The sequence below is a fragment of the Apis florea genome, unplaced genomic scaffold (genome assembly GCF_048593485.1).
Source record: "Apis florea isolate Af1SG1 unplaced genomic scaffold, ASM4859348v1 contig_3772_pilon, whole genome shotgun sequence".
Classification (NCBI taxonomy): Eukaryota; Metazoa; Arthropoda; class Insecta; order Hymenoptera; family Apidae; genus Apis; species Apis florea.
Genome location: NW_028256845.1, coordinates 3,293,198 through 3,317,081, shown reverse-complemented (window position 1 = coordinate 3,317,081; position 23,884 = coordinate 3,293,198). Strand labels below are relative to the sequence as shown.

The window sequence follows — 23,884 nt, the reverse complement described above, 5'->3', positions numbered from 1 at the left end:
TTGATGCGCACAGTGAAATCAAGAGCCTTACTAAGGCTTAATGAAACGTTCTATTTTTTACTCTGTAGGGTGATAGCCTCTTTTAAGTCGAGTTCAACGACTTGTCAGGCAAGGTCATGTATGATTATAAACACACTTCGAAAATATTGTTTTTTTTTTTTCACAATGATATTCAATGATATTCAAAATATTTGAATTATAGTTAAAGTTATTAAATTCAACGTTAAACGGAATTATCCGTCTCATTTTATATTTGCAGCAATAACTTGCAAAAAACAAAAAAAAAAATCCGATCTATGTATATGCTTCGAATGCAATTTGAAACATCTCAAACGATTCGAATTCTTTCAAATTGTACAAATTCCTTACACGTATCGAATTCGATGCTCGATGTATTATGTGGTCCATTTACGCCGATTTTCGATAACTCAATTTCCTTTCGAAATTCAAATATTCCATTTTCTTCTCCCATTTTCAATTCTATTTCCATTACTTTGTTACTTGTCTTTCCGGTATAACTTTGTCTTTGAACTTCTTCCAGACATCCGTCGTTAATCAAAAATAACTCGTTCAAGAACTCGCCAATGACCTTGAAACGTCCTTGACGCCAACCAAATTTCTCTCCACGAAATTCTAACCATTTAAGTATTTTCTCTTCTTTGACGTTCAATTTTTTTTTTTTTACTTACTTTAATTAAAAAGAAGAAGAAGAGAAAAAAAAAGTATCCCGTATCTATCTCGCACGCGCGAAAAGAAATAAAATTGCAAATATTTATATCAAAGTGGACATCGATATAGGTGTCGTGTTAAATCGATCGTTCGCGAAGCGTAAGATATCGTTATCGGGAAGAAAAGGGAGAAAAGGGAAGAGGGGGGAAAAAGGAAAGGGAAAAAAGAAAAAAAGAAAAGAAAAATAGACGACACGTGTCCCCTGCAGAAAAACCTTGAAAAAAAAATGAAACTTGGCACCACGTAGTAACGTGATACGCGATTATGAGATTTCACAATATTATGAAAATTATATTCCCGTGAAACGAAATATCCTTTTATTGTTGTGCAGCCAGGGCAAATTGAAAAGCGCGCTCGTGTGCGCGCGTCGCGTCGTTCTGTCGGTTACTTGAAAAGGAGAGGCCAAGGTGCACTGGCTTGAAATCCGTTTAATTATTGCATTATTTAACACTGTGGCGCAAGATTTACCGGAAAAAAATTTTGATTCTTGCATGTGATTATGGAAATGGGCCTTTATTAATTTAACCTTCTTGGTTAGATTCATTATCTTATGATTCGATATTTGATAGCGTTAGAGAGAAATATAGGATGATTTACGATTAAGCAATACCGTGATTCGTAAAATCGGTAAATGTTGATTCTAATTTTTATAATTAACATCGTTATTATATGTTTCTAATTTATATTGTTTTTTTTGTAACGAATGATTAGCTTTTGATTGTATCATGTTTTAAAAGAATTTTTTAATAATTAATTTTATATATGTATTTTTTTATACTTTTTGATCGTTTTTAATTTGTACAATAATTTGTACAATAGGTATTGAATTTAAAAAATTGAAAGGTAAAAAAATAAAAGTAGATTTGAATAGATTTTCGAGACTGTTCTATTCTCTTACGGGAAAAGAGAAGAAAAAAATTATCGAGAAGCAATAAAGAGAGGAAAAAAACGCGCAGATGTTTCCTTTTATTTTCTCATCGGATGTTCCAGTGATCGAACAATAATCGTCAATTGACCGGCAATACGATCTAATGAAACCGTACCCGTGCACCGACGAGTTCTGTTGAAATTCAAAGTTCGTTTGTAATTTACATATTTAACTATACGTGTTATTTTAATAACATTAATAACTATTAAATTACATTACTTTTCATTAATTTTAAAGAAAAATTTGGACAATGATATCTTGTATCGTTAATATTAAAAAAAAAAAAAAAAAATACAAATATAAACATTAAATTCAAACGATGATATTAAATTTCGTTCTCTTTTTTTTTTTTTTTTAAATATATGCTTATGCAGAAATATATATAATACGGATAGGAAAAGAAATTATACGCTTCAATGAAAAAATTTGTAATTAATATCATCGTCGAGGATGCATTCGATCGTGCGCTCCTCCTACGACGAACCAATTTAAATTAAAACAATTTAAAATATTTTAATGAAACGTGATGTAAATTCAATGTCGCTAGATGTACGGAAAAAACAAAAGAAAAAAAAAAAAAGGAAAAATAAAAGTAAAAAACGTATCACGAATATCGCAATAAAGGATTCATTTATGTGTTACGTGAAATTCTATCAATCCGATTCGATTGCTCACGGATCATCCATCACGGATTATTGTTGAATCGAGAATCGTGGTGAATTAAGAGCATCTATTTTATAGCATTAAACGAAACGTGTTACAGTTGTTCCATGTGTAGTTAATAATCTTCTTTTTTTCACATGATGCGTTCTTATTGTTTGTTGAACAATTTGTCAATCGGTCATTTTCATACGGAATAACATTTTCTCGAAATTTTCTTGTATTATATATAAGAAAAAAAGGAAGGGAAAAATGAAATATTCCTTTCATACATCGTTTCATTCATGCGAGAGAAATTTCTTATTATTCGAGTTTCACGAGGATCAAATTTAAACAAATAATGTTCCTTTTAATGACTACTTTGTTATTTGATTCTGGTTATTTTCATTCTTCTTCTTCTTTTCTTTTTTTTTTTTTTTCTAAGCCGATCATTTATTTTCGCGTTCTATTTGAATGGAAATCTCGTGGAGGTGTAGAAACACGATTTTAATTTCTGATCGCGGTTATTGTATATTCTTGGCTTAGTTCGTTCACGTGTGTACGTTTAATGCTGTACTCGCGCAAGTTTAATAGAACACAGAAAGTATTCTTCAAAGATTAACGGTGAGCAGGCAGTTTTATCCGCTTTGAATTATTTGATTTTATCACTAATTTCATGGTAAAGTTACGTGTTGTTTGCATGTAACGTGAAGATCAAGTTACAATTAAGAAACAAAAAATGGGAACAGTGTTATTTAATTTTTTTAATCAGTCAATTTTACGTTAAATAAAATAACCGGATCACTTGAAATTCATAAAATTATTTTTACTTCTTTTTATTATTATTTTTCTTTTAATCGTTTTATTATCAAACATTTTACTGTTTACGCAAGAGAATTCTTCTTCTTTTTTTTTTATTCAACTCTTTATTCAACTCAGATCGTACGTAACGTGATGATTATTAAAATTTTATTATAACGTATCATCCAAAATTTATCCACCATTGACGTAATTTGCAATTTGTAAAATATTTATTAATAATATTCGTTAATTATGCAAGAGAAATCGGATAATATAAGAGAAGCCTGAAGTGATGAAAACTGAATTGGTTTTATAGAAATATTTATATACTCGCATGTGCTCGTACAATAAATTAACGCAACTCGGTTCAGTCTGTTGAATTTTCATTAATCTAAACGACCTGAGGTATACTTTTAATTAAATTTATAACCGTGTCTTCATAATATTCCGTCCCTATACCGTTAATTTATACCGTTTATATTATTCACTTACATCTTAGCTTTATTAATTCGAAATTTAATGTAATATAATATTTTTCATCATTCCCCGACGTTTGATCGATGACAAGCGTTTAAATCTAAAATTCGTCGAGATAAAAAACTTAAAAGTATCTCGATGACTCATCGTCATGCCCGTACAGATCTCGTGGGTTTTTCTATGAATGAACACCAGGAATAGAATGTTGCAGATGTGAATGAGGTAACACATTCGACTGTGTACAAGGAAGCTCGACGGCGGATTGTAGATACTTTGATAGGGAAAGTAGCACGCAAGTAGCATAGGAATAGATGAATATAATGTGCCATCGCAGAATAGTTTAAATTAGAGTCGAGAAGATTCGCTGATCGTGTTCGAGGAAACTTCAATACGACGCTCTCCAAACCAATTGAGAGATAAATTAGACGAGTGGATCCTGTTTTCAGAGACAAGAGAAAATACAATGAGCGAAATTAAACGTTTTAGCGATACGAATTCGATCCATTTTATAGAGTCGAACGACTCTATATTGAAACTTTTCAACTATTCTTCAATTATTTTTACAGGTTTAGCTTAATTTTTTAAATAGAAATTTTCTAACTTGTACAGGTTTAGTTTCAAACTTTCAACTTGAATTCGAATTATGTTCAAAGTTAGATTTTTATTTCGAAGACGAAACTTTTTAACTTTTCACGAGTTTTTCAGTTTCAAACTTCTTAATTCAAATTGTCAAAAACTTAAATGTCATTAAAGTTAGAAACTTTTTACAGTTTTCAAAATATATCCTATATTTCAAAGATTTGTTTTCTTTGAAATTCAAAGTAATTTCAAGCTCGATCTTCTCGAACTTCAAGAACGCCAATCATGTTATAATTAAATATAATTTTTTTTATTACGAAATCGTTAACCCATTTCTTGTTCCATAATCCGCATTCTAAAACAAAAATCAAAACCATTTACAATTTTCGTTCGATGAAAACAGAGTTGGCGTGTAACACCATTGTTCAAATCAAATCATAATACCTTCTGATGCCTATCTCCGTACGGCAAAGTAGTCACGCCAGCGCCTCGAACGATTTAATTGCTCGACAATGCGGCTACAAATTGTCGGATGATGTTGCCCTATGATTGAAACCTACTAGCTCAATAAACTCATTTAAATGCTCGTCTTTTAAATTCTTCGTCCGATTTACATTTCTTTCTGTCTATCGAATAATCTACATATTTCGCGCAAAATAAATTCTATTAAATGGAAAAAAAAAATGGCAATGGAAAAAGAAACTGTGGTAAGGTTTCTTAAGGAGCTTAATAATTAATGCGTTATAAGAGGGATAAGAATCAGTAGTGCATGCTGAATCATGCCAAATGCTGCACCCAGATTAAGATACAGTAAAGATAAAATTTAGAAATTTATTTATCTATGAAGCAATTAAGTAATAATAAGTGTTCATAAAGTGTGCTTACTTAAGATTTACTTTATTTCATTCTACTTTCGTTCTTCGCTTAACCAATAAAACTTAGAGTTTAGCGTTTAAATTTAATGATTTTGCATCGTGTAATTTTATTACGAAACGGACTTTAAATACATTTAAACGAGAACTGAACGTTGTATCCTTTTTTTTTTTATTCTTTTCCTCTTTTTATTTTTGGATAGTACATTTTTTCTACCGACGATGGCAATTTAATCGATTCTGATCTACAGAAAATATTTTCGTAACGTCGATTAACGATGCTTTTCCGCTTTGTTATTTTTATGTAGGATTACATGAAAAATTCCGAAAACTTTTTATTATTACCACACGCGGATGCAAATTGTTAAATTATTTTATATGTTATTGTTTTTTTTTTTGCACGAAGAATTCCTTTCCTGTTTATTTATTTATTTTTTTTATATTAAAGCAAAATTAAAGAAAAAAACTACGAAGCAAAAATTACAAAGAATCGATTATATCTTAAAGCATATTTCTTTTGAAGAAATTCAACCGCTAAAAATACATTTAGTTATTTTATTTTACTTTCCTTTTTTTTTTATCTTATCGGTATAAACCGAAGATTCAATATTCGCGTTAAAAACGATCTATTCCATCCTCGGATGAGCATTCAACGAGTGGTTCAATCGATTGTCTATAAACAGAGAGATTTAATATTCTCTGGCTCGAAAGAGATTGAAACGATCGATCGGTTCGTTGCAATCGCGGAGGAATTCGATTCGTCGTCCAATCGAGGACTGGGATCGAGCAAAGTTTCGTTCCCACCAATAAATCTGTTAAGAATCAATTGACGGGGCAAGAAACCGTTTCATTGTTCCTTTAAATTCGTTGGAGAATCGATCGAAGAGATTCCCAGAGGCGAAACGATCCCTAATCAACTTATCTTGGTTGGCAAAGAAAGAATGGCGTGACTATCTCTGAAAATAAATTGACCTTCAACCTTAGGCTTGGATGTAAACAGCGAGATGTGGGCTCACTTTTGCAGAAGAAATCGATGATAATGTTCTTATATTGGAAAATATGGCGTTTGCACATATCTCGCGCCACGATTTAACGGGATGCATGTGTGAACGATCGTGGAAAGTTCGAAGATGTTGTAGAAATGTTTGCCAATTCTCGCGTCATGACGCGAGAAAAAGAGCTTTTAACACCAGGAATTTTATTAATTTCTGTTGTGCGAGAGACGATCGTCGACCAGTTTGAACTATTTCTTAATTCGAGGAATTATAATTTCCAATTTAAATTTAGTTTTCGTAGGAAAATTTGTTTAACGTGAGAATAAATCGAAGCTCGATCAAACCATTACGACCAATATTTCACTTTGAAAAAATTAATCTCAAACCTTTTAAAATTTTGTATATTTTAAAAATTCGTTATAATATTTATCCTTGTGATCATTGGAATCGAATCAATTTTAACGGAGTTTACTTTCTAATTCGTGGCAATTCGATAATTGTTCAAATCTGATCCTCCCTAATTGTTTCGACCTTCAATTTTTCATCCCTCGAGGAGCACGGACCCTCCGCGGATAGGAAATACAGGACGAGGCAATTTCCTTCGTATCATTTTCGCGGTGGATTCAGTTGGACAGGAGAAAGATAGCAATTTCCATCGTGAAATCGAGTTTAAGCTGACCTATTTTATAAGGATCGCGTAACACGTTGAAAAGCATCGGGAGTCTGTTCGCCGGGGATGCGCGAAAGTCCTCGGTTGAAATTGCTTCTGTTGTAATAGTAACTGGAAATATACAAATTGCAGAATTACCGTGGCGCGTTTAATTTATCTCGTTCACTCGATTGGGAAACGCGATTTGTCCAGTTTATCCGGATATTATTTGCCCGGATATTATTCCATCTTGTTTATAAATCGTTTCGCGATGATCGATAAACAATTTGGCCTGATGATCGGTAAACGAGCGATCTCGTCGATTGGAATCCTTTATTTTTTTTCCACGCAATAAACGCGCGCTATTCGTAAAAATATTAGATTTATCTTCAGATTATGAATCACAACTATTCTGAAATATTGCGTTTCATATAAATAAATTTATATTTATGATATTATATTCATATGATATTTTAAAAACAAATCCCTTGTTTGCTCCTATTTATTTATTGTTTTGTAATTGGACAATGGAGATTATAAATATTTAATACTTAATATTTTAACGATGATTTTAAATTTATATCAAACGATACACGAGGAAAAAGAATTCCTCACAATCCATCTCTCCTTTAGTCTAATTCTTTCTTTCATTCCACATGTATCCTACCCTCTTCCTGTCTAAAAATTTATATTAAAAACGATATTAAACGTAAACGATATTAAAAAAATCTAGTTTCCAAGCTCGGATCAGAAAAGCATCCTCCAATTTCTTGAAAATTCCTACGCCCGTAAATTAAACCAACATCGAACATAATAAACACACTTATTTATTATCTTCAATTATGAATGCTAACCCACGTTGCTCGACACGTTGCCCTATTCTAATCTCTTTCTCGAAATCACTTGGCACAAACTCGGTTGTTTTTGAATAAAGAAACACCCTCGCCAAGTGCATCCACCAATGCTCTGTTTCTAATCCGCGACCAGTAACGATCGTTTCTACCCCCGCAGGTGTAGCCATGAATAATTCACTCGGCTGAGAGGTTGAATTTCTCCGACTTTGAGACACTCGAGAAGAAGAGAGAAAGAAAGAGAGAGAGAGAGAGGGGGGAGAGGGAGAGAGAGGGAGAAAGAGAGGGGGGAAGGGAGAGAGAGAGAAAGAGAGAGAGAGAGAGAGAGACTCGAAACACAACAGGGAATCAAGATGGGTGAGATCCTCGGCTCGGCGAGCTTCCTCCACCTAGGCGACATCGTCAGCCTATACGCTGAGGGCAGTGTCTCTGGATTTCTTTCCACCCTCGGGTAAGTTGAATATTTATTAAATCGTTACGACTAATTAGCATAGTGTTACGACACGATACTTCGTTATTCCGCGAGAAAGAATACGTCAACCACTCCCTTCTTCGGAACAAGCCTTCTTTATTGGTGGCGAATGTTTTCAGGGAAGGGAGAAAGATCTGTTAATGATTAATATCCGAAGGGAGAATTTTTTGAACTTGGCTCGTTCGATTCAATTGTATTGAACTGGATAAAAGAATAAAAAGGAAATTAGGAAATCACGTATATAGAAACATATTATATTAATGATTATATTATTATAAATTTTTTGTTTTTACAATGAGATAAGTCAAAAATCAGATATTTCTAGATCTTAATTAGCGAAGATAAATATCTCTAATAAATGTTTTATGAATGTTCTTCGTGTCTCAATTATGTTATTTATTTGTAAGAGTATTATTTGAAAATTATATTGTACGATATTAGAATTTGATCGTGTTTGATTTTACTGAAATCAGTTAAGTATTAAAAATAATTGGTTTATTAAGATTTTAAAATATTTAAGAGTTCCGTTTAACTAGATTTGATCGTGTTTTGCATTTTAAATTGAATTCAGTTAAAAATAGATTTAACATGCATAGAAGAATAATAGAAGTAGAAAATAGGTCAAAATATAGAATTCTCTTAGAGGATATAGAATTAGGGAAATCTTAGAAAGTTGAAGTGTATGAATACTTGAACAAGAATACATGAAAGGGAAGGAAAATTCCTTTGTCTCGATTCTGTTGGGTCAATATCGTTTTAGATAATATATATTAGCGATTATTATTCGACTTTCTACCGATAACTATAATATTTAGAATCGATATAAACAATTATATTGCCATATTATATATATTTCATCACTATTCAAATAAATGAAATTCAATATAAAAATTGCAATAAATTAGAAAAAAATGTATACATTAAGAATTATATTATATTAATAAAACAAGAAAGATTTTATATATTTTTCATCTCGACCGTATATTTATTCGGATAAAATGTAGGCCAAATATTCTGCCAATATTTTTGATAAAAGTCAAGATCGACTATGCCCCCCATTATCGCAATCAAATATTTCATATCCGCTTAAAGATTAAATTTCTTCACGAATCCAAGATCGTCGAGAATATTATATATTTCTTCCATTTCTTCTTTAGATACGAATCATGCTCAGGGGATTCCCGTTGCCCATCTCGACCGTTTATCTCGGTGTTTTCATTTTACCCTCGATAATCCATTTCCTTATCCGACATTTGCCACCCTCGCGTAAAAGGAAGAGAGGAGCAGCAGGTTATTTCAATAATCTTAATGCACACGCTATATTCTCGACACTGTTCCACGCGATTAGTTCCCGGGACGATTAGATATTCCAGGGCAAACATCGGTATCTCTCTCTTTCTCTCTCTCTCTCTCTCTCTCTCTCTCTCTCTCTCTCTCCTCCTTTGAGATCTTTCGGCGCCTTCTGCTTCTAGAGAATTTATTATATCTTATATCATCGGAATATATTACTTTTGAATTTAGATTCGTTTCTCGATAAATAACGCGTGGTAAAATCGAATCGAAAAGCTTGAAGGTTCAAAATTATGAGTTTGCCCGTATATATCTATATACAGATAGGATTTCTGGAGCAAATTGCAAAGTTTTGCGAGAGATGAACGTACGATATATACGTGTATTCATTCTGCATACATTATTCCTAAATATAAACTGTTATTAACGAGTTTTATTATGTAGACACGTGTCTGCAAAGGTAGCTGTATGTAAATTTAAAGAAGCTTTGCGACGTATCTTTTTGATATATCATTGAGACATTATATTATAAATATCGAGAAGTAACAAATTGCTCGTTTTAACAAATTATGTGTACAACTACAGAGTGCTGGTGTACACGATGTTATACAACAAGTTAAACATTTATTCATGCCACCCTGCATATTCCTATCTTCGTAAAAATGAATATTGGAATTTGATGCGACTCGATTATGACTCGTGGAAAGAAAAAGCAAGCACTTTTGAGATAAAAGTAAGAGGAGTAGATGTCCACGCGAGAAAAACTTTAAGGAAGGAAAAATTATCAGTTTAATATCCCTCGATGGTATATCGATATTTAACAAATTAATTTGAAGAAAGATACATCGGAAAGTCACGTTCGACATATCGATTTCACGAGCCTTTTTTCCGTGTCGCCTTGCTAATCGGACCAATGATTATACGCAATTCTCTCCCTCGACGAAGACCGGTGTAAAAAAAGGACAGGTATTTGCGTGCATAATTCCTCGTTTCAGTAATACCGAATCGAAAGGACATTATGGATTTATATGAACGACAACGATCCCCGAAATTACACGCGTTATATCATCGTTTATGCAATTAATAGACGATGTAATATAGGATGAAATACACCCGCGTTACGAAATTTTCGCGCGAAAAATAAAATTGGAAATTTAGAGCGATCTATCAGCGTTCAAATTAATTGAATTTCAAAAGTATTCGTCGATGTGGACCGTTTCATTTTTCCGTTCGCAGCCCCATTCGAATATTTTATGCCGGTGCCCGCAAAACGATAGAATCATATAATATTCCATAAAATTAATCTTCTTCCATGGAACGCCGATCAAAAACCAGATTTCCATTGGCAAATATCAAAATTCACTGTTCGAATTTCTCGAATCGCGGTTTCCCTTCCACCTTTCGACGACTCTTTCGCTGAAAGTTATTTAATCGGCTTACAAATAAATCCCGGAGCAGCTGCCACTCGTCGAATAAATTTCTAACCCCCCCTCGAGCGAGAGGGTACACGTGCTATTCTTTGCCCGCGTGTATTATCCGCGCGCTGATGCTCTTCGTGCCGGCACAAAGATAGGGCCGAGTCGATACGGGCAGGTAATAAGCCGATCTCTTTGTGATCGAAGCCTATCTGGCTATCCGTACTGCGCATACTTTTCAAAGGGTATCCTCCGCCTGGCCACGTTAATGTGCATCTTTAAACCATTATCGGGGAAACGCAGCATGGAGCAAAATAGTTTACAGGTAAACAGAAATGGGATTTTTCCTTAAAGAAAAGAGATCGTTATTTTTTTCCTTCCCTTCTCTCGTCAAAAACGCAGATTCTTCCTTTTTCCTTCTTGTTCAAGAAAGTTTGAAATTTGAATAGGCAACGCATCGCGTGAAATATGTTTTTTTTAATAATTAGATTTTGTAATTATAATTTTTGGATCACTTTTGAATAAACTTTTGCGGGGAAGAAGAGTAATGTGTGATTGTTATTTCGAGGGGATAATATTTTAAATGAATCGGTTGCACGATCAATTTTTATCAATTTTAATCTTTCTTTTTTTTAAGGGAGATTCGGTGGGAAGGATTATTTTTATATAAACGTATAAATAAACTAGTTAGTGAAGTTTCTGTCCTTTGCTATTCGCTTGTTACTACGTTTTCGTATTTATATTGAAGTCGCAAAAAAAAAAAAAAAAAAAAAGAGGGAAGAATCAATATTATTCTTTCACTGTTTGTTTCTATTCCAAATAGAGACTTTTTTCCGGAGAGAAGGATTCTACAAAATTTTTGTTATACTTTCCTGAGGGAATTCAGGTGAAATCGCATGCACGAGGAAAATGGCGTAAAAAAAACTCGCTTGGTTGGTGGTAAGCAGGGGAAAAAAAAGTCATGTACGAGTGTTTTGATGGTGCTTTGAGAAATTGCGTCACGTCCATCGACTCGAAACTGTCGTACTTTAGTCAACAGTGTTTTTAAACGTATTCTGGATAAATTCAAACGTACACTACTTCCTTTTCTTACGTTTGGAGAAGGAAATAGGTTAGAAGAGTAACATTAAGAGAATATATTAAAACAGAATATTTGGAAAAAGAATTTTAAAATTATAAAAATTATAATAACCTGATCGTTTCAAAACTTCTCGTTTCTCGAAAAGGATCAATGTTACATTCGAGATCGATCAAAAATTGTTTCACGGAACGAGAAAATGTTTTTGCGAAAGATCGCTTATCGAGAGAATTCGATTCACACAAATGATTTTGACACGAGCCGTTCCAAGAGCCAAGTTAATCGCCAAGTCCCATTTAGATTTCTCCGCCACTCGAAAAACAGGTCAGGCACACTTTGCCCACTCCAGTGGCATTCACCGGCATGAATGGCCACTTAAATAAGATCCTGACGATCGAATCCCGCGAATCTGGTTTTGCGGAACGGGATCGCAACCAAGCTTCGTTATTATCTCTCTTTTGTAGCGAAGATAAACCGCGAGCACTAAAGCCAAGCAAAGAGTGTGCGTGCGTATGACTTGCGACCATGGCACGCGGTCCTTTTGCGTTTTAAAACGTACATATATTATTCCTCACGTTTTATTCAAAACATTTCAATATTTGCAGATTTTTATACGAATTAATCGAACGTATATGGTTATATTCGAGACCTGGTATTTTTATTAGAATTTTAATCATATTTGTTATATTTTTTGTATTTATGATCAAATAATTGAAAAAAAAAACGACATTGAACGCGCTTGTATTTTTCCGAATGCACTTGTAATTTTTACGTTAGTTTTACAGTTTGTTAAAAGAATTGCATTAAGAATAATTTAAAAAATTAATCTCAAGATCGCAATCCTATTTCTCAGCGATTTTTAATTTTCTATTGTACCAGATCATAGACAATACGTATGTATCTACAAGCTAACAGGCTGTTCTATCGTCAATTTGGCGATAACTCGCGCTTTTTTATCGCACAAATCGAAGCTTCAAAGCTTCGGCGAGAGTGCAGGATATCTTTTTTACGATGCTCGTATTGTGCTGTTTATTAGAAGTCAGCCGTTATCGATACCTGTGTATGGTGATCCCACGATCGAGATATATATATACTATAATTTGTGCTCTGGTCACAGTTCATCAAACCAAATCTCCGGCCCAGTGAACGGAGTGTATCTACTAATTCCTGTTCTCTGCCAGCATTCTGATTGCACGACCACTTGTCATTCTCCATAACAATGCACTCGATGCACTCTCGATGCACAAGCTCGTGTGAAAGGGGGTGTAATTAATGTTTTGAAACAATCTATGCGTTCATTCATCAATTCCTCACCATTTCGATAATTGTTTAATTCATTAATTAACCATATATTAATATATCGATAAGTTATAAATTATCAATTGCAGGCTGTCCGTGTTGAACGAATTATATTTTTCGAACATGTTTCCTGATTGATTTCCTGAATTGATTATAGAATTGTTGGAATTTAGCCAAGAAAATTTTTATTATCTTCCGAGCGAATTAACCGATTATTAAAACTATTTATAGGGGAACGGTAATTCAAGATATTTTTAATCACGATTAAAATCATATGAACATCCATTAATATTTATTAATACACGTTGCACCGTGAAATTTCGATTAATAATTTCGATTATTAACTCGAATCAATGTAAGAAGCTCAAAATGATAAGTTTCGCGATTCTTATCACCTTAAAGCAATATCGATGCTCCGTGTGACGATCATTGATTTTATTATTTTCTCTGTTTTCTTTTTTTCTTCTCCCCTCTCTCAAGATCTTTTAAGTGTATCATACGATTGTTGCATGCTCGTTTTGCGTCAATGCTTAATTAACCAATAGATAGATTAGATTGTCATCGATAATCATCCCATCCAATCTTTTCTCGATAGATAGTTTCGTAATATTCAACCCTTGCAATCGCGCTTCTATTCTTTCTCTTCTTTTACCACGTAACACGCGTTATTAACAATTTTAAACGATCATCAACGAAGTTTATTAATAAAGTTATCGAGGGTGTGGGACAGGGTGATTTATTGATCAGCAGAAAGTGCACGGTACGATACGTGGATTACATCCGCGAGAAATCCTACGAAATTCATTATTATCCTCCGATTCGTAGTCTTGGAGACTACTGTCCTTGAAATTATATTAATTGCATTTATGAAAATTTATGAAGGACATTCGAAATTCTCGTGAATTTCTAGGAACGCGTGTCGCTTTCGTGTCGTTTTTACTCGTCGCATCAATTCTTGAGATAAAATTTATATACGCGCCATTGCAGAATATTAATAACCAGATTGCGCAAGTTTACGCATTTATGGAAAATTTACGGAATATACCATTGATTTGCAAAAAAGATATTAAAAAAAAACCGAGAGGAAAGTACTTAGTTGTAATATCGAGAGGAAGCTTAAACTTTCACGATAAATATTTCTTCCATTTGTACTTATATAAATAAATAATTTTATAAATCATACGCAAGATAAAAAAAAAAATAAAAATTTTGATTTTCGACTGGTTTAGAATGTTGTTGAAATTAAATAAATCAAGAAACGATATCTCTCGTGAAGAATATTCAAGAAATATTCTTGAATAGTAGAAACTAGTTTCTGCTAGATTTCTAGAAGCAAATAGCTTTTTCAAAAGGGATAACACGTACGTACGTACGTTCAAACTAACTCTTCCGTTTCGTTCGTAATATCTTTTCAGTAGCGATTACAAGCTGCAATAATGGGCCTAACGTAATCGCAGTTATGGATGGACGTCATCAACGAGGAAGGAGGTGACACCGGTATATCGTCTTTCGTGAATACACGAATCGAACCGTTTCCAACAGTTATGCACCATCGTGTATATTGTGGATAACTGCCCGTTCCAAAATTTACACGGTGTGCACGTGTCATCTTCTTGTTCGTTGAACCGGGTGAACCAACAGCTTCGGTGCCAGGACGCTTCTCTATCGATTATAACGCATTATCGGTTAAAAACCGATATCTGGTGAATCTATTTATTTTATATGGAATGAAATTATTATTATTATTTTTGTTTTCTTATTTTTTTAATACTCTTTGAAGATATCATTCGAAGATAATAGTTCGAATTTGTGGACAATCTATAGATCTTTGGGTAGAAAATGGTAGATGATAGAATCGAGACTCTAATTCGATTAGAGATATATCGGGTTTGGAATGAGTTAGTTTCGTTTTTTAGAGGAAGTTTTTAGTTTATTTATTTTGCTTCGTGTTATATATGTATGGTTAATGGTTTATTTTATCTTTGCGAACGATTTTTTTTACGAACAATTAGCAAAAGTGGATGGAAGTGGATCGCAATATTCGAATAATTGGTTCGCTTTGTTTCGATAAACTATTCTCCGCAAATAGTTTCGATTTCGATCGAATTAATCGAATCTACGAATATTTAGGTTATTCGAGGAAACGTGAGCAATGGAATCAAGATCTCAATTCGAAACGTATTGGATGATCGGTTGGCCTCATTTCGAAAAGAAATTGTTTGTCTCCAATTAGCGTGGATATTTCATGGATTGTTATCAGCAAAATTTAACATCAATTACATTCGTATTATACTCGGCCTTGTTTTTGAAATTAAAATTGTTTTCCTCTTTTTTCCTGGCGTTCAACCGATTCGATCGGATTGATTTAAGGTCTAATCACGGGTTATTAACAAGAGACGTGGGTGTCAGGGTCGAGATGTGGTTACAATTAGACGTATCGCGTTCGGATGTTGGCGGTTACACACCAGGTGTGCACACACGTCGATTCAGAGTTGTTTGTCTATTGGAATCCGCGTGCAACCTCGATTTATCGTATAATCGATTTCAGTGGTGCAAATGTACGGACTGGAATCATTGTTTATGCATGCTTCGATATGCAGAAAAAGATTATTCTCGAAATCTCGGTTCCACGATTACGAATAATATTTAAGAGGATACAAGTATTTCTCTTTTGCTACGCGAACGATAAATAATTTGATCGAGTATCATTATCATCCTATACATACATATATCCTTTGAAAATCCTCTTCTTCTTTGTTGTTTTCTTTGGAAGATATATTATCCGCACAATGATTTGATTTGTAGACGCTACATTTTCCACATTTTGCCCATTTATCATGTAGAAGTTACGTAGATAGGAATAGTAACTTCCTGTTATTTCCTGCATTTCTTTGATCGACGATTTCAGGCATATCATCGATCGATAATTTATTAGATATACACTATCCATCATATCAGTTTTCATAAAACTGTCAAACATTTTTTTACCAATCTGCTAATTGATATTTGCAAAATCACTATCCGGAAAAATTCTACATTTTTAATCGCGAATATTTTATTAATCGTAACACAACAGACAATAATGAATTAAATAAATAAAAAAATATTCCGTGAAAAATATAATAAATATAATAAACGATCGTAATAAAATAAGATAGTTAATTTCATTGATCGAACAGATTTTTACTTCGTAGTGCGAATTTCGTAGCCTTTTCCTGAACATTTTACTGAACATTTTTATTTCCTTTCCAAGTAGTCAAAACAGCTTACGTTTTACGCGCGAAAGAAGCCTAAATGCAATCTCGTTAGCGAACTTTGTATTCTATTAGTGGGCAAGATATGGTTACTTATGGATAACCGAGTACCCTGTGAAACGAGTGTAATCGACGAAAGCCTTGCTTTCTTCTGTTTCTTCACTCATGAAAACAGCGTCTCTTAATTGTTATTCAGATAAGATTCGTTCTTCCCTCCATCGTGTTTCGCGTTAATCATCCATGGCGAATTCTGTGCTTCTGTTAACGCGAGTACCCCGTCGATCAATATGATATCTTCGTCTCTGTCCAACCCGTAAACACGCCTTTGTTGTGGCAAAATAATACTCTATTCCGTTTCCATTCTCCGTGACGAATCTATTCTTACGTATTGGCGTTTTCTCTCACGGAATATGTAATATATATTAATAATAAAGACGCTTTAATATTTTTATATAATACATATTTCACTTAAATTTGACGCGAATTTTTTTTTTTCAAAAATCATGTGATATTTCCAACTAGACTTTAAAAATTTTATGGAACAATAAATCGTTTTCTAAAATTCGTTTTACTAAAAAATATTTCCACTTTATTTAGTAAAAAAAAAAAAAAAAAAAAATATCTGGGGCAATTTCAAAAAGGTATCGAAAAAAGATATTGGCTACCACAAGTGCGATTTACGTGTCATTAAATTTTATTTTTCTTTTTTCCAATATATATGTATATACATATAAATGGTGTATTTGAAAAATTAAAACATACTCAAGTTTCATTTCACGCAACTTGATTTACACGGGTTTCGTCAAGTTTCATCGAAAAATTGTTAATGAAATAATAATTCAGTGAAAACGACTTCGAAAGTTGTTCATTCCTCCTGTATATATCATTCCATTGTAAAATATAATTTACGGATACTGACAACGGATACACAACAGTGGTATATCTTCATTCATGTTGAAAAAGTTGTTCCCCCTTACGTTTGAAAGAAGGGGATGTAATTTGTTAGACTGGGAGCGTTGCACCTTGCCGAGGTCAGAATAATGCTCCACCGGAAGTGCACTTGTTCGACGACGTGCGAGAACACGACGGGCGACGAGCAACGATATTTCGGCAGATGAAAGCATCTCTCATTCGCTGTGTGGCTTTAAAGCTCCCGGGCAAGACTTGGCCTGCCCCAATATCGATCTGTAGCTTGCTTTCGTTCGAGCTGGACCTCTTTTATTGTTATTTCACGACAGTCTCCAAAGTGTTTTATCAACTTTGAAAGCAATTTACAATAATAATCCTTGTTGTTGTATCTTGTCGTAACTTCGAAACGAGTTTGAGTCGAAGAGTTGGATGGAATATTGGTATTAATTTTAGTAGGATATTATAGGATATTATTTTTGTAAAAGAGGAAATGGAAATTAATTTATATCTGTTACGTATCTTTCAAATAATTTTAATCATTTTTTTTTTTAGATTGGTGGACGACAGATGCGTGGTATGTCCCGAAGCTGGAGATTTGTCAAATCCACCAAAGAAGTTCAGAGGTAGATTATCAGAATCAACGATCATCATCATTAAAATGAAAAATTTTATCTTATCTTTTCTTTAACGTATTTTTTTTTCTCAGTCTTGATATTTTTTTGTTCAATTCTTTCAGATTGTCTTTTCAAAATATGCCCTATGAATCGTTATTCCGCCCAAAAGCAATTTTGGAAGGCGGCGAAACAAAGCGCTGGCGGTACCGACGCGGTGCTTTTAAAAAGACTGCACGTGAGTTCGAGTTTTCATGAAATTTTTATTCACTTTTATTTATTTATAGAAAAGTTAATAAAATTATCTATTGATTATCGGCTAGATAAATGTTCTTATTCGATGCAAATTGTTGTTAGCATGCCGCTGAAATAGAAAAGAAGCAAAATGAGACTGAAAACAAGAAATTGTTGGGCAGTGTAGTCTCCTATGGTAACGTCGTCCAGGTAAGAGGAACAAATAATCCCCGTTTTGTTTTTCTAATATTTCTATGTATTTTTATATTGTCCCCGTTTTACGCGAAGTAAATCAATTTACCTTGCGCTACACGCTTCAAAAGGTCAGCTTTTGCTTTAGAACTCAAGGACAGAACTCTCTTTTATATAAAAGCTCGGGAGTTTAGCATTTCTGCAATAATGAAAATATTAAATAACACTTTCTGAATGAAACACTTGATGATAATCCATTTTTTTTTTTTTTTCAATACAAAATTTCATTCCTTTTCTTTTAAACTCTATTGTTCTTACGATGAAAGACACGAAAAATCACTGAATCTTCAAAAATATCTTCAATTCTTATCGTTTTATATCTATATTTTAAACGCGATTTAACAATAAATTATTTAACGAATCATTTGGCTATTTTACACGATAATATAATATTTCGCTTTCTTTTTTACGTTCATTTTATTGCTAAAACGATAACGCAAAACGATAACCAATTAACGGAATCAACTTGCTATCCGTATACACACGTCATATAGAATTGTCGCGGAAGGCATCAAGTTAAGATTCGATACCATTGCTTCTAAACACGAAATTTCATCCCTGGGACAAAATAGCGGCTCCTGTAAATGTTTTAAGTGTATGATCGAATTATTAATCGTATTCGTGGTGCTTTTAGCGTCAACAACTAGGGGAACAACGTTACGCGAAGTGACGGTCGCTAAATGTATTATATACACAGAGGCGAAATATCGTCACCTGACGAACGGGCTAGAATCTATGAACGCCATTAGACGTCTACTTACTTAACGTGATGCAATAACGTATAACATTGCATCTTTGTCGAACTATCGGGCTACTTTATCACTTCTTCCTCTGCACGCGTCGAATATTATGACAGAGTTAAAATATATCCAAAAAAAGATCGATGCGTTTTTTATTTTAGAATCTTGAACGACTTTTTTTTTTCTATTCTTTATTACTTTTCTTATTTTTTTTTCGAGGACGATTTTTTTCAATAAATTATTGTATTTAATTATTATTACATATTTTTATATTGTAAATTTTACACTTAAAATAGTATTAAATTTAAATTATTTCAATATGATTATATATATAATGTAAAAAAAATTCCAAAGTAATATCCTATTTTATCCTAATTTTAATTTAAAAACGTATTATCCATATTTTTCTTCTAGCTATTACATCTCAAATCCAATAAATTTTTGACGGTGAACAAGAGACTTCCGGCACTCCTCGAAAAGAACGCGATGAGGGTGTATCTAGACGCGAATGGAAACGAGGGTTCTTGGCTCTATATAATGCCCTTTTACAAGCTTCGAAGCGATGGAGACAGTGTGGTCGTTGGTGACAAAGTGATTTTGGAGCCAGTGAATGCTGGAAGACAAGGGTTGCATGTGGCCGCCAATTACGAGTTAAGCGACAATCCTGGTTGCAAGGAGGTGAACGTTGTCAATTCAGCCACGTCTTGGAAAGTAACGTTATTTATGGAGCACAGAGAGAATCAGGAGGAGATTTTAAAGGGTGGAGATGTCGTTCGATTGTTCCACGCAGAGCAAGAGAAATTTCTAACGATGGATGAGTACAAGAAGAAGCAACATGTATTTCTTAGGACCACTGGTAGGACAAGTGCCACTGCTGCTACGAGTAGTAAAGCTTTGTGGGAGGTTGAGGTAAACAAATAGTTTAATTTCTCGATACCAACGAGATGTTACTATAATTATTAATTAAGAGAGATTTCAATTAATTATTCTTTTCTGCAGGTCGTTCAACACGATCCTTGCAGAGGAGGAGCTGGTCACTGGAACTCTTTGTTCAGATTTAAACATTTGGCGACAGGGCAATACTTGGCTGCAGAAATTGACACCGACGAACCACGTGAGACCACAAAAGGCAAGCGTGGTAAGATAGATATCTCTGTGTAAAGTAGCATCAACGAGTGGCTTCAAGGATTGTATACGTCAAATTGTCTTTTTATGCATGTTGTAAGAGTAAAGAAACTTTTCATAGTTGTACGAATACGTATTCTTAATTTCTTAATGTTTAATGTCTTTGTAAATATAAATATGATATATAATTGTTTAATTTGTAGATCCACCAGGACCAGTGTATAGATTAGTATCAGTACCACATAGTAATGAAATAAGTTCCTTATTCGAGTTAGATCCAACTACATTAACGAGAGGCGATAGTTTAGTTCCACAATCTTCCTTCGTTAGATTACATCATATATGTACAAATACCTGGGTTCATTCGACTAGTGTACCAATCGATAAGGATGATGAAAAACCTGTTATGTCAAAGGTATTTTAATGAAACTTGTATGTATATGTTGTAATCTGTCCTATTATTCATTCATTGAAATGACACTTGTTTCAATTATATTATAAGGTTGGCTGTGCCATTAACAAAGAAGATAAAGAGGCTTTTGCTTTAAGATCTGTATCGCCAGTCGAGGTGCGAGATCTTGATTTTGCAAACGATGCTTGTAAAGTGTTAGCATCGATTAGTAGCAAACTGGAAAAGGGAACGATTTCACACAATGAAAGACGAGCCGTAACGAGTTTATTACAGGATATAGTATATTTTATAGCTGGTTTAGAAAATGAGCAAAATAAATCCGAAGCTTTAGATTTAATCGTTACTAATGCAGTTAGAGATCGACAAAAATTATTACGAGAACAATATATACTTGGTCAATTATTTAAAATACTTCAGGTATCATACTTCATCGTCAAATGTTTCGTTAAATCTAAATTTTAGGTATGTAACTTTTCTAAAGTTTTATTCGTAGGCTCCGTTCCTAGAGTCTGCAGAAGGTGAGGGACCATTTCTTAGGATAGAAGAATTGAACGATCCACGACACGCGCCGTATAAATATATGTTTCGTTTATGTTATCGAATACTTAGATTATCTCAACAAGATTATCGGAAAAATCAGGTATCATATATAATTGCAGTTTATTTTTAATTATCGATAAAATTTTTACTAATTTATTTTTTTTAAAACAGGAATATATTGCGAAACACTTTGCTTTTATGCAAAAACAAATTGGATACGATATTTTGGCGGAGGACACTATTACTGCATTATTACATAATAATAGAAAATTATTAGAAAAGCATATCACGGCAGCAGAAATTGAAACTTTTGTAGGACTTGTAAGAAAAAATATGCACAATTGGGAATCTAGATTCCTGGATTATTTATCAGATTTGTGTATTTCTAATAGAAAAGCAATTGCCGTGACACAAGAATTAATTTGCAAAAGTGTATTAAGTGAAAAAAATAAAGATATTTTAATAGAAACTAAGTAAGTAAGAAGATATACTTCATTAATAATAATTTTATTTATATAAATTCATATATAAATTATTATCATTATTTTTCTTAGAATGACAAAAACCCAAGTTGAGGTTGAAGAGTTAGATGAAAAACAAGAGAATGATGAACCGCGTATCACTGTGATGGAAGAATATGAAATTTTTCTTATATGGAATAATGGAACGGTTAGTATTCTAATAGATATTTTTAGATTTATGTTTAAAGTTTATTCATAATTTTTAATGATGTATGCAGAAATCAATGTCATTAAATGAGTTATCAAGGGGAGCAAAGATAGGCAATATCCAAGACGCGGCAATTTTGGATTACTATAGGCATCAATTAAATCTTTTTAGTAATATGTGTTTAAATAGACAATATTTGGCACTGAATAACTTATCACCCCATTTGGATATTGGTCTTATACTTAAGTAAGTGGAAATAATGTCATCATTATTAAATAATTATTTGTAGTATATGAAATATTTTTATGAAAAATTTAGATGTATGGAGGATGAAACAGTACCATATGAATTGCGCGCATCATTTTGCCGACTTATGTTACATCTTCATGTTGATAGAGATCCACAGGAGCAAGTTACACCAGTTAAATATGCTCGGCTGTGGTCTGAAATTCCTTCGAAAATGAGTATTAATGAGTACGTGAAAACAGAATTACATAATATAGGAAGTAATTGTATATGTTTTGATATCTTTAAAATATGTATTGTGTTTGCTTTTAGTTATGATGCAAACAGGATGCGGGATCAAAATAAAGAAGCTGTACGTGCTAAATTTAGCGCAACTATAATGTTTGTAGAAGATTATTTGTGTAATGTTGTAGCAAAAATGTGGTCCTTTGCCGATCAAGAACAAAATAAACTCACATTTGAAGTAAGATATTATGTTAAATATATTTTATATCTAAAAGAATTTAAATTATATAATGTTACTTTAATATTTTAATAAATTGTTTTAGGTCGTTAAATTGGCACGTGATTTAATTTATTTCGGATTCTATAGTTTCAGTGATCTTTTGAGATTAACGAAAACATTACTCAGTATTTTGGATTGTATTTCAGAAAATGATGTAGCCGATGGAAAAATTCCAACTGGTGAAATTGATTGTAAGTCTATCGTAAAATTGTTTTTTATTAATAGACGCACAATTAACACATCGTTTGGATGTAATATTCCTTGTACAACATTATTAATTCCTGATAATTGTATCCTTTCTTTACACCATAAAATGCCATTGTATCTTTTCCTTTTACATTGTTACATGTAAATATTTAATACCGAATAAATAAATGATATCATAAGTCTTTTAACATCCATGTATATAAATTAACAATATAATTATTTTGATAGTATGTAGATAAATTAATAATATAAGTAAATAAATATACACGCACATATATATTATATATATTTATATATATGCACATATTTTGATATATTTTTAATAAGTGACTAACTAACTAATATTGAAAACTTCTAAAGCTGATTCTGTGGATTCTAAGGACATAGGTAATATATTATTGCGAATTAATTAGGTAGCATGTTACTTTGTAATATTTTTTGCACTTCTATTTGTTTCACGTAACATCTTCCTTTGATGACTTTCCTTCTCAATTTTTTTTATTTAAGTCAGTTAAAAAATATAAATATTTTATTAAAAGCAGCGATCTCAAATAATGTAATTATATTCAACCTTAATTCAATTTTTAAAACTTCAAGTTATTTTTTTTAAATTTATAAAAAAGATATTTAAACGTAAAATCTAAACTCTATTTAATAAATTAAGGATGCATTTAAAAATGTTTGTAATATTTAATAGCGGAAGGTGGAGTATTAAGATGTATTGGAGACATGGGTGCAGTAATGACGAGCTTAACATTGGGACCAGCAGGACAAGTATTAGCAGGAAGTTCTTCTCCAAGACCAAAACCACTTTTAAAGAAAGAATATCCTCTGGTGATGGATACAAAATTGAAAATAATCGAAATTTTACAATTTATACTCGATGTTCGATTGGATTATAGAATTTCTTGTTTATTGAGTATTTTCAAACAAGAATTTGATGAAACTGAAAGAGCTTCTGGTGATTTGAGTCTCGGCCAGAAAACTATTGATTTAGAATTAATAGGTACACAAGCGGAGGGTATATTTGGTAGCAGGTAATACATTATTCATTTTTTATAATATAATCTTTTTTTCTACTTAATTAAATAAATATTTCATGAATT

At 32.7% G+C, this 23,884-nt stretch overlaps 1 protein-coding gene across 3 annotated transcripts in view; it reads left to right on the top strand.

Annotated features, from left to right (window-relative positions):
- Positions 1 to 23,884, top strand: part of LOC100870897 (Inositol 1,4,5,-trisphosphate receptor) — a 41,031-nt gene that overhangs the window by 3,611 nt on the left and 13,536 nt on the right. The window contains exons 2-18 of one of the 3 annotated variants that reach the window (XM_086915370.1): positions 7,681 to 7,971; positions 17,790 to 17,860; positions 17,974 to 18,086; positions 18,206 to 18,292; positions 19,489 to 19,983; positions 20,074 to 20,212; positions 20,403 to 20,614; positions 20,702 to 21,028; positions 21,105 to 21,251; positions 21,323 to 21,624; positions 21,706 to 21,820; positions 21,891 to 22,066; positions 22,139 to 22,294; positions 22,379 to 22,529; positions 22,615 to 22,762; positions 23,139 to 23,165; positions 23,476 to 23,815. In XM_086915370.1, the coding sequence (XP_086771496.1) occupies positions 7,874 to 7,971; positions 17,790 to 17,860; positions 17,974 to 18,086; positions 18,206 to 18,292; positions 19,489 to 19,983; positions 20,074 to 20,212; positions 20,403 to 20,614; positions 20,702 to 21,028; positions 21,105 to 21,251; positions 21,323 to 21,624; positions 21,706 to 21,820; positions 21,891 to 22,066; positions 22,139 to 22,294; positions 22,379 to 22,529; positions 22,615 to 22,762; positions 23,139 to 23,165; positions 23,476 to 23,815 (3,104 nt within the window). In that variant the 5' untranslated portion in view covers positions 7,681 to 7,873. The remainder of the gene's footprint in view (positions 1 to 7,680; positions 7,972 to 17,789; positions 17,861 to 17,973; positions 18,087 to 18,205; positions 18,293 to 19,488; positions 19,984 to 20,073; positions 20,213 to 20,402; positions 20,615 to 20,701; positions 21,029 to 21,104; positions 21,252 to 21,322; positions 21,625 to 21,705; positions 21,821 to 21,890; positions 22,067 to 22,138; positions 22,295 to 22,378; positions 22,530 to 22,614; positions 22,763 to 23,138; positions 23,166 to 23,475; positions 23,816 to 23,884) is intronic. The other 2 variants (XM_086915372.1, XM_086915373.1) reach the window with 2 other exon arrangements.